Raw genomic sequence first — 11,964 nt, 5'->3', positions numbered from 1 at the left:
ACGATCCAAAACACACTTTTTGGCAACCCAAACAACAGCCAAGTTCAATATTGAGACACGCCCGAAATGCCTCTTCGCCAATCACCGTGCAGTGGTCTTTGTGTCAGACCAATGCGCTCTAGGGGGGCGGGGTCGCACGCTCTGTTGCTAGGGTATGGCAGCGCAAGCTTCTACCTCTGTGCTCTGGCGTCCTGGCCAATGAAGAGGAACCTCAATGTCACTCGGCTCAACAATAGGCTGAAGGCAGCACTGACATCCCGCCCATGGGCGTCTGTCATTGGGCAGAGGGTGGATCACTCACACCCTGAGTTTTAGTTATGCGCTGTTGATATGACTTCTAGTTTGGTGGAGTCCTCAAGACTCAGAAGTGATTATAGACGCTCATATCAACCTGCACCGGTTCTATAGTTTCCATTCCATCACTGCAATACTTTTTTTTTTATGTCACTTGTAAATAGATTGCTTTTTCTACTCTTTTTGTAACCAGACGAGAAGATGGAACTTAATTCTCTTTTAATTCTGCTGGAGGCTGCAGAATACTTGGAAAGAAGAGACAGAGGTATTTCATGCCAAACTGTCAAGTTGACAGGACATGCTTTTGTATATTTTTTATTAGCATTTATCAGTTCAAAAAGGGGTAAACATCTTCTATCCAATGTGAAGTTACAACGTGCTCTGCCATAGTGCAGCAATGATGTCACTTTAAAGGCGATGGAGTGATGCAAAACTGGACCCCAGCTGCAGCTTATGTGTTGCAGAAACTTGCATTGTGTCACCCCTTATTTTAACTAGATTGTATTCACGACCTGTTTATAATTTGTGTAATAAGCCTTGATGTTGCAGACAGACATGCACTGAATGGAATGTTTTAATCTGGGCTACTTGTCCAGTGGAAAGAAAGGCCGATCTGCTGTTTACGAGTGTGATAATAACAGTGTTATCCTCTCGTAATGGTAGATGCTGCTTATAAACAGGCATCTGTCATCAATAATCTGAAGTACAGGCTTCATGCATAACGTTGGATATTTTATGTTTACCGAAAGATGTTTTTGTAGCCTATTGACCGCGATTACACTGATGACTGACTGAGAGAGACATCACGTTTTTTACCCCCTATATATCGACGTCATATATCTACTTGACAGTTCTTTTGACATTCGCAAAATGATTGAGTAAATATACATTTCCCTGCAACAGTGCAACAAATTAACATTTAATTGTGTTTACTTTGTCTATAGAGGCAGAACATGGTTACGCGTCCGTTTTACCATACGATAGCGACTTTTCCAGAAAGAAAACGAAAGCTCCGCCAATTTCAAGAAAATCTCAGAACAATAGGTAAATATCTTTTGTTGTTGATGTTGTCAGTAGGCTATAGAGATCAACGTTTGAACCGCTCTGTTGTTGTTGTTGTTGTTGTTGTTGTTGTTGTTGTTGTTGTTGTTGTTGTTGTTGTTGTTGTTGTTGTTATTCACCACCATCCATTCCAAACGCCATCTTTCTACTGGGCTTGGCTCTCTGTTTTGATCCCTCGTTATAAACACTGCCACGCGTACACTGTCAACTTTTCTCTCTCTGTCTGTCTGTCTGTCTGTCTGTCTGTCTGTCTGTCTGTCTGTCTGTCTGTCTGTCTGTCTGTCTGTCTCACCCGACCTGCTTTTCCTTCTGACAAACCTTCCTTCCCCGCTATAATATCCTGCAGACCTGCACACACACCGACTCATGACGCCATGAAAAGGTCGCTCACAATATAATTTGTGGTGTAATACAGTACAGTAAAGTATATTTACTTAAGCAGGATACTGTACAACAGTGGTTCTCAAACTTTGACACTTGAAGGTCTCCCCTTAACTTTGACAGTGTACAAATGGAACCAAATGGACCCGTTACGCCGTTAGGGTCCATTTGGTTCTATTTGTACACTGTCAAAGTTACAGACTTGTGTGGGTCAATTTAGACCCCATAAAGGAACCTAGAGAGTCCCTGACATCCACTTTGAGAACCTCTGTCTGCTGTACAGTTACAGTTAGTACAGTTTTGAGATAGGCTATTTGTAGGCACTTTACTTGACTATTACAATGTCCAACCAGGCTTTTACTTCTAGAGTATTTCTATATTGCGGTATTGATACTTTTACTTAGGCTTCAACATTTTAGTAGGCTAGCTTGTCTTCCCGTCTGGCCTGCGTCCAGTTATGAGGGGAAATAAGGTGAAGCACTGCAGTCTATAGTCTCTATCGCCAGCCGGAGTTCTTTCTGTGTTGAAGGGAGTGTTCAACTTTTTATGTTCTTTCACATGACATCTCTGCTCAGTCACTTCCTTGTGCCTGTCCGGTAGCTTAAGCATAAAACAGTATAGAAGCGACGGCGAGTTGCAGGATAGAGTATGAACTTTGCGAAATCTTGTTGTTAAGGAGTGTTTGTGTGAGTTGTTGTCAATGTGTGCCTGCGTGCGTGTGAGTGTGTAGCCAGTCGATGTGAGTGGGGGTGTGGGGTTTGGCAGGTGGGTGTGGTGGTGGCTGTAACAGCACGCACGCCTGGCTGACAGGCCAAACCCCTGCTGTAGTAGTAGAGAGAGAGAGAGAGAGAGAGAGAGAGAGAGAGAGAGAGAGAGAGAGAGAGAGAGAGAGTGTGTGTGTGTGTGTGTGTGTGTGTGTGTGTGTGTGTGTGTGTGTGTGTGTGTGTGTTGTGTGTGTGTGTGTGTGTGTGTGTGTGTGTGTGTGTGGCTGCCTTTTCTACATTTCAGCAGGCAATACATTGGATAAACAATGGGTTGGGTCTGGTGTATCAATAAAACAGGAGTCTTTGAGTTGGAAGAGAGCATAACAAAATCTATAGGCCTACTGCAATTAGGCTACATTGTCTTATTTATTCAACTTAAATATGATCAAAATAAATAGCAAACAACAAGAAATGTATACTGTATAATAATACATTATTGCAAATGTGACCATATTTTAGGGCATGTGACAGAGAGCAATGGTGAGTCTAATGTTAGAAAGTGCAGCCGGCAATCAGAAAATTAAATATTAGAAACGTATGAAACAACTAAAAAGGTTAACCTCTGCCGCAAACAAATGAGAAAGAAGTACAATAGAAACCCAAAGCTTCTATCAAAAACCCTTAACAGAGAGTTGTATGCCTTTTAAAGCATTGGTGTGGTTACACCTAAACAAATAATAATTGTGACTTTAGTTTAGTTTAGACATCACTGATAATTAAAAATATACAAATCCAAATAAGAAAGTATAATACAACAAGGTTATTAACGGTTTATTATCTATGTATTAAATGTGTAATGAAAGTTGATGTAAGGTTAGCTCTTCCTGTGACTCAGCTAGGCTTTATGCCCTGTGGTTATCAGCTCTGAGTTTATGATGTCAGGCCATTAAATCATTTGCATGGCAGACAGGGACTTTTACATGACATGACATGCTGTGTGCATTATCTTGTTGTTAATACAGGTACTGCATGCAGCCGTCCCTTCCTCTGCAGCCCGCAGTATGATTTCCCAGTATACTAGCGTTGCCTGTTTCTTCAGTTTATATATTTGAATGGGGCCACTTCCCCCTCAGAGGAGATGCACTTCCTGTATGCTTTGTTGAGACCTTGGAAAATAAAGGAGCATTCCCATCAATGGTTTGGTGGTTGAGTCTTAAGACCACGTGCCGTACCCCAAGACCAACCATATCATTGAATATCACGTGTACCCCAGGCCAAGACCAACCATAGAATTGAATATCGTCGTTGTCGGGTGGAAACCAGGTATCTCCAAGTTTAAGTTTTTTATGTTCTTTCGTAAAGTAAAGCCCTGCTTCATCGTACAAGGCCGTCGCACAAAAGTAGTGAAAACACCAGATCTACAAGCACACAACGCCTCGCGATGCGAGGCGTTGTGTGCCTGTAGATCGGCTGTTTTCACTAGTTTAAATCATTTTAAAAAGGATAAATACAAAACGGTTTTGGACATACAAGGTTTCCACCCGACAACGACGATATGAATATGAATACCTTCCTCACGTGCCTGCACACACTCATTCTCTCTCTCTCTAATTGCTCCTTCACCTGATAAAAAAAGTTTTGTAGGACGTGGTGAGTGACCATGCGAGCTCCCATCCATCCCATGGTGCTTATGGTGCAGTGTAAATTGTAATGTAGGTTGCTGTGTCACCTGGACAATGTTCTAGAAGGGACAGCAAACTTTCCGGTATATCTTTTTCAGTGGACAGAGGACACATTCGGTTTGACATTGGCAAAGGCACTGCCTTCTTGAATCATGTTCAGGCCACCGTCGCATCCTTCTGCCAGCCTGAGCTTGGGCTTGACATCCCAGCTGTGGGAACCACTGCTTCGCATGCATATGGGCTATTAAAGATCCCGAAAAAAATGTGAAAAGGCTTGTTGTCTGTTGCCAGTCTGGCCCTTTGTTGCCCCTGTTTTGTTTTTTATTGCCTCGGTATCCATGACAGTCGTGTGTGTGTGTGTGTGTGTGTGTGTGTGTGTGTGTGTGTGTGTGTGTGTGTGTGTGTGCGCGCGTGTGTGTGTGTGTGTGTGTGTGTGTGTGTGTGTGTGTGTGTGTGTGAGTGTGTGTGTGTGTGTGTGTGTGTGTGTGTGTGTGTGTGTGTGTGTGTGCGTGCGTGTGCGTGTGAGATGAACAGAGGTTTTTGTTCTGAATCAGATGGGCTGCAGTGCCCTGGGCTGACTCTGGTGTCCACATCATAATATAATATGCACGTCCTCTCCCTGTTATAAGCCCACGTTCTCTGGAACACTACAGAGTGTATCTAGGCCTCCTACAGATGACCAGACTGACCCATGGGTTTGTACCCATGTCAGCGCCACTAGTGCTGTCTGCTCAGCACTTACCCACAACAACAACAGCAGTGTGTGTGAGTATGGGTGTGTTTGTCTGCATTAGGGCGTATTTGTGGTATGTGTAGGCATGTGTGCATGCATGTACGTGTGTGTGGGTGTGTGGGCATGGGCGTGCGTGGACGTCACATTCTGGCACATAGCAAATGCGTTTGTTTTTGCACGTGGCGTGGAAGATTACCATTTAGAGTGGAAACACACGAGACGGGCAGAGATGTCTTGGTTGAACGAGCATTCAAATGGCAGTGCCCGGTCAAGGTTGCATTGAGCAAGGCCCTAAATCCCTACCTGCTGCTCACTCCTCAGTTGTCACTCTAGATGTGCTTAAAATATTTGAATATAAATAAAATCCGTGACATATCGGTGTCATTGTTACATAACATTATTATGTTGATACATACAGTAGCCCAGCCCTGCATGCCTACAGGGGTTTCTCTTAAGCACCATCAAGAATTTATTTCCTGGCTAATAAAGTCCTGCTCCATATTTGGTACACTGGCCTTCTCTCTCCTTCTATTTCCCGGTGTCTTTCTGTTTGTCTGTGTTTGTTTGTCCTCTATGCTCTTTTTGTATCTTTGCCTGCCTCTTCTGTACCCTGACTCTCCCTCTCTTTCTCTTACCCTCTCCTCTAAGCTCACTTTGTCTCTCTCTGCTCTGTTTTCTCTATCCCGGTTTCCTCTGCCCGTCTGTCTGTCTGTCTGTCTGCCTGCCTGTCTGTCTGCATCTCTTTGTCAGCCTCTGTCCTCTCTTTCTTCCATTTCATCATATCCAAGCCTCTCTCTCTCTGCAAATATACACTGCAGTCTTTGACCCTCTGCCAGGCAACTGAATCCTTGTTGCGGGCACCATAACTTTGTCATGGGTTCCGCTGGCAAGCAGTGTTTTCAGCCCAGAAAGTGTCTATCATGCTAGGCCCTTGAACATCAGTTGTTTTCGGAAATGCAAAAATTAGGCAAATAAATTAGGCGTAAGACTACACTGTTGAAATGAACCTCACTTGTCAAAGCTTAAGAGCTGCGTAGATCTAAGGGGGAAGGAATAACATTTTTCATTTCTTTTTGTCAAATAAAATATGTATGCAAACAAACCGTCTACTACCACTGCTACCTGGCATAGCTCTGTTCTGCTTTCTTAAAACATCCACTAACTGAGACATTCCCATACTGTGGTGAGGGGATGGGGTTTCTTGCTGCATCTCATCCCTAACCTTCATCTTTGTATTTGTCTGCAGTTCTTCATGTCAAGAGATATTAGAGACATTATGATTACTGTATTAAATTGATAGAAGTTGGGCACTCACTCACCCTTCATCTTTGTTTATTTTGACCCTTTCAGATCATCGCACAACGAGCTGGAGAAACACAGGTAAGATGATAAGTTTGATAACCCTTCTTTCCTTTACTTTCATTCTTGTTTTGTTTATTCACATCTGCCCCCACCATGTCTCACACATTAGTCAGTACGTCTCTGTTTGTATTCATGTCTCATTTTTGTGCTATGGTCGTGAGACTCACAAAGGAATTAGCGCAAGATGGATTCTACACAGCAAAATCTCTTAATTTAACTTTAAGAGTATAAGAATAGAGTTAGATTTACACCGGCACATAGGTTGGTAGATGCAGGATAGGGCATATAGTTTGATGTTAAATCCTGGACGTATGAAAGAGAAAAGTCAAACCGATTAAAGAACAGAACCCACCAGGCCTGTCTTGGACTCTCGCTGCTGGGTTGAACAAATCTATTCAAGGTCCTTGTAGTCAGCCCAAACCATGAGGTGAACAGTAGCTCTGCTCCCTCCAACCAGTGCCTCTACTCATCTTGACTGCTTAGGTCTTAAAGTTGTAGTTTTTTTTGTGAGGAGGTGAACATTGTCTTTAACTCATCAAAGGCCATGTTCACAGAGGATGCAGAGAGGAAGGATGAACTTGCAGAGGTCAGTGCAGTGTGCGGGGGCCGCCACCATGCTATAGTTCTGGATTCATCTTACAGTATTATTGACTCCATTGTAATGTGGAACCTGTTCCGATTTTCCCCAGTGGAAATCCAAGATCACTATTGGTTGGGGAGGATTCATCAGGTGGAATGTTAGGTTTAGAAGTGGAATAGTTCTATGAGTGACAGAGCAGAGAAAGTGACCATGGAGAGCTCTGCTCTTGATGGGATCTGACAGAGGCTCCTGGGGAATGCCTTGCTCAGCCAGGGAGGATTTAAAAAGAAATGAGCATCTCCAGAGTCAATGAGGACGGGAACTGTGTGAGACGGCTTGTAAAATCCCAGCTGAGCATGCAGCAGAGGACATTGATTTACTGACAAGCTTTGTTAATGTGTATGATAATGGGTATCGTGTGTGTGTGTGTGTGTGTGTGTGTGTGTGTGTGTGTGTGTGTGTGTGTGTGTGTGTGTGTGTGTGTGTGTGTGTGTGTGTGTGTACTATCCTAAATGTATCTTCATATCGTCGTTGTCGGGCAGAAACCTCGTATCTCCAAATTTCAAATTTGTATGTTTTTTTCACTAAGTAAAGCCCTGCTTCATCATAGAAGGCGGTCGCACAAAAGTAGTGAAAACAGCCGATCTACAAGCACACAACGCCTCGTGGTGCGAGGCGTTGTGTGCTTGTAGATCTGCTGTTTTCACTAGTTTAGTTAATTTTTAACATGATAAATACAAAACGAACGGTCTTGGACATACAAGGTTTCCACCCGACAACGTCGATATCGGTCGGTCACCAAATCTTACTTGTGTGGCCTAGCAGTTGATGCCCTGCCCCATCAGTGACCATGGCTTCTTGAGCAATATACTGAACCTCCCCCCTGCCCTGTGTGTTGTTAATCATGGTTATCAGTTTCAATGCCTAATGAATTTTGAATTTGTCTAGTTCATCACTTGACGCGCGTTGCCCAATTTACTCAAGATAACAATGATGAGACCCAACCAGGGCTCAGAATTGTGTCCGTCCGGGTGAATTCCTTGTGTCTGAACAGAAGAGGGGCCGTAATCTGATTCTGTAATCTCATTTCAAAGAGTTGCTTTCATGTTTTATTAGATCTGTCTGTTGGGTGAAAACTCAATGCCTTGTATGGTCAGGGAGAGGGAATCCTGTCAGTTAAATGTTCTAATCTTGCACATTAGGTTTGTGTGTGTGGTGCTGTGTGCGTGCTCGCGTGCGCGTGTGTGTGTGTGTGTGTATTGGAGGCCGTTATTGGAGGCTTGTCTGTCTCTTCTTGTCAATCAAAAGAAGCCCAGTACAGTGCCCAGGCCACGTGCACACGCAAATATAAGAAACACATTTTTGAAAGTCTCTCTCTCTCTCTCTCTCTCTCTCTCTCTCTCTCTCTCTCTCTCTCTCTCTCTCTCTCTCTAAACGTGCAACATGATTATGTCGCTCATGTTTGTTCCAGAACTCCTCAAAAGAAACGGTTCTCTCTCTCTTTGCAAAAAAGCTAGCTGGTTAATTAAAGACACACAGGTTGCATGTTTTTCTTACTCCACCCTGTTTTGAGTCAACGTTGAGACAAAGTGACATCACACATTAAAGGAGGTGTGTGTGCGCGTGTGTGTGTGTGTGTGTGTGTGTGTGTGTGTGTGTGTGTGTGTGTGTGTGTGTGTGTGATGTGTGTGTGTGTGTGTGTGTGTGTGTGTGTGTGTGTGTGTGTGTGTGTGTGTGTGTGTGTGTGTGTGTGTGTGTGTGTGTGTGTGTGTGTGAATGGGAGGGGGGGCTCTCGACAGGAAGCCGAGAGAGCTCTGCTTTGATTCTGGTTCCACCCAACAGCCTCTGGACAACAGAAATCCTTGTGTCTGGCCTTTTCAAGACATGGATTAGTTTCCCGCAGACAAAGAACCGGTTTGGGATTCACGTTGTCGCCTGTGTACAAATAGAGTGGTTTCGATTGGGACTCTACAGCTGATGTAATTCCTTATCAGCCCTGTCTGTCTGAACTGGACTAGACGAGACTGGAGTTGGGTGTGTTAGAGTATGCATGTGTTACGTGACACTGTGTCACTCTGGTGGTGGAGAGCGGAGTGGCTTGCCAGTCACATACCATGCCTGAGAGTAGTGAGTAATTGACGTGTGTGCGGAGAGTTGAGAAAACATGCATGGACATATCCCTTCTGCGTGACCTGGCAGAGAGAGGCGAGCTAGAATACCGTAGCTGTTGTGTAGTCCAAACAACACAGCCGTTGTGGCTCACTTGCGTCAGGCGTGGTCACCAACACACCGACACCTCCTGTTACGGTTAAAAAAAAAAAAAAAGTTTCCAGAATCACCTTACTCATCTTCCGTTCTCTGGAAGCAACCACACGCAAGAGGATGTGCTTTGTCAGTGTATAATGTACTGTAGTGTGTGATGTTAAAATAGAAACAAAACGTCCTCTTTTTTGAGTGCTTTGTGGCCGCAATATGAAAGTTGTATCAAAGCAAAAGAGTCTGTGGTATTGGTGTGCTTTGAGGACAAAGATATACATTGACGTCACAACAGTATAATTTAGCAGATCAGGCCGATTCACTTTGTGGCCTATAACTCTTGAACCGTAGGTCATACCATCAGAAACCCATTTATGCCATTTTCAAAATACATATTCTTCTACTACTCATACAGATTTTGTCCACAACTCACACACATCAGCACACACTCTGTCTTTGGTCATGTGATCAAGATGTATGAGTCAGATTTCAGATATTCCATACTGTTTGCCTGTAATTGGCTCAATGATTTGTGGCCAGGACTAATACAATCTTTATAGGCCACCCAGCCTGGCGAAGACCTGCACTTTTCTAGCACTGTGTCTGTGATGTTGGGTGCAGAGCAGGTTTCTTGCCCTTTTCAAATTCCATCCCCTGCCTCTTCAATTTCCTCTGCATGTCCCTGCATTCTAATAGTGGGCAGGCAGTGGACAATGACTGCTCCATCCAGGATTTTGCAGTCATACCTTGGGCTCCGATTGCCCAGGCTGCTCAAGACATTACAGTAGGTCAGATGTTGTGCCTGTCAGGTGAAGCTCAATCTCTCGAGACAGAGTCAATGATGGCTATGCCAAAGGAAGAGAGATATACCGAGTGGGCGTCGCCCTTTCTTTGATGATGGGTTCCCAGATTGGGTGAAGCTTGCCAAAGTGACTGGGACTGTATGATTGTATCTAATGCGCAAAAAAATCATCCAAGTTACTCTCGTGGCTCTGCATAGCGATGTTTAGCTGGCCAAAGACAAGAGTGGCACATTGTTCTGGACTCGGAGCACTTTGATCTATGTCTAGGCCTTGCCTTGCGTCGAGGTTGCCTGAAGAGTGCCACGCTATTTCTCTTCTCGTTATGTCTCTAAAATGTCTTTGCAAGACTCTGCGTGTGGTACTGGAAGTTGATATGATATATGATATAGTACTTTATTGTCAGTTCACACTGAAATTTGTCTTACGACACAGCAGTCATGTATTCAAAACATATATACAAACATTTGTAACACATCAAGGCATACGTGACACGCTGAGTCGCGGTGCAGCCCCTGTACCAGCGCACCAATATTATTAGGATAAGTTATTAGGATCCTCAGCGACATTTTCATTTCCATCCTCAAATTCCTTCAGCTATCTTGCCATCTCTGGTCCTGAGAGCATCCATCGTCTGAAGGCATTTTGGATTTCTGTGAACCCAACTGCACCACCTGAACCTTTCAAAATCTATTTTCCTGCGTAGCGGCCAGAACTCTAGGCAGCCAACTTTAGATGTGAGGCCGATACATCATGGCCCTCACATCTAATATAAAAGATCTAGTAACTAAATATAGCAGATCGACAAGCTCATAACACATCACGATGCGATGCATTGTGGAGATTTTGCTATTCATAACATAAGCTTATAGGGCTTAACAGCAGCACATCATAGAAACTGGATTTGTGTTTCAAAAGGTAGAGCGCTGCCATTCACAGTGCAGTCATTTGGACATATTTTGCAACATTCATTCATTCACCGTGCACACAGTAGTGACAAAAGCCTCCAGAACAAATTGAAGACACGTTTTACTTACTTTAAAAAGCACTTCAGACCTGTTCTTATTCTTCCTTTGTCTTTTTGTTAGCTTTTTTTGTGTGTGTTTTTGGTGACACTGTGATCCTTTCCCTTCTGAGAAGGAAATAGGCCCTACCTGTATGTAATGATAGCTCTGGCAATGTGTGTAGTCTGTGTGTGTGTGTGTGTGTGTGTGTGTGTGTGTGTGTGTGTGTGTGTGTGTGCGTGTGCGTGTGCGTGTGCGTGCGCATGTGCGTGTGTGTGTGCGCGCGCGTGCGTGTGCGCATGCGTGTGTGTGTGAGAGAGAGACAGAGCCATTGTGACACAATGCACATTGGTCGAATCCCTGCCTGAACCCATGAGCTCAGATGACATGGACATTATTGTAAGACAGAGGTGTCAAAGGGTGAGAGACGCTAAGGTTTCAAGGTTTTGACACAAATAGCCAACTCTTGTCCCCTAGCAGTGGGGGGGGGGGGGTGGAGGGCTGCCCTGCTGCAGTGCACAGTAGGTGTTTGTTCCGTGTCTGAAATGGTTGATGATGATGAACTGAAGATAGAATGTCCAGTAGTAACACACACACACACACACACACACACACACACACACACACACACACACACACACACACACACACATGGCTTGCTTGTCTCTCTTGCTGGTGCAGGATGGATCCAAGTTCAGAGAAAAACATCATACCACTAGTCCCAACACACACATGCACACGCTCACGCACACGCACACGCACACGCACACACACACACACACACACACACACACACACACACACACGATCACCCCTGGTTTGATTCATTTTTAAATTAATCAATCAATCAATGCAGAAACGATCTTGTTTGTGCCGGCTGACAGGGAATTCATCTTTCTTTCTTGTGCCACTTTCAGGTCTTCAGATCAAAAGGATTGATCAACTTGAGAGATATAAAATACACTCCTTTCTCTCTTCTAATAAATATCAAATTTCAAAAATAGCCATAGTCATAAATAAATAAATAGTCTACAAGCGCACAACTATCATATCACAATATCAATATAATATTGATATATTGCTCAGCCTTTGTGCCACACTGCCAC

General features: G+C 44.0%; 1 protein-coding gene across 1 annotated transcript in view; it reads left to right on the top strand.

Moving 5' to 3' along the window:
* Positions 1 to 380: 380 nt before the first annotated feature.
* The window catches only part of mxd4 (MAX dimerization protein 4), a 50,103-nt gene continuing 38,519 nt past the window's right edge, over positions 381 to 11,964 (top strand). The window contains exons 1-3 of the mRNA XM_080722903.1: positions 381 to 559; positions 1,239 to 1,338; positions 6,207 to 6,236. Coding sequence (XP_080579029.1) covers positions 496 to 559; positions 1,239 to 1,338; positions 6,207 to 6,236 — 194 coding nt within the window. The 5' untranslated portion in view covers positions 381 to 495. The remainder of the gene's footprint in view (positions 560 to 1,238; positions 1,339 to 6,206; positions 6,237 to 11,964) is intronic.

Source organism: Nannobrachium achirus (assembly GCF_963921795.1).
Source record: "Nannobrachium achirus genome assembly, chromosome: 3".
In the NCBI taxonomy this organism is placed as follows: Eukaryota; Metazoa; Chordata; class Actinopteri; order Myctophiformes; family Myctophidae; genus Nannobrachium; species Nannobrachium achirus.
This window is presented reverse-complemented; position numbering and strand designations above follow the sequence as displayed.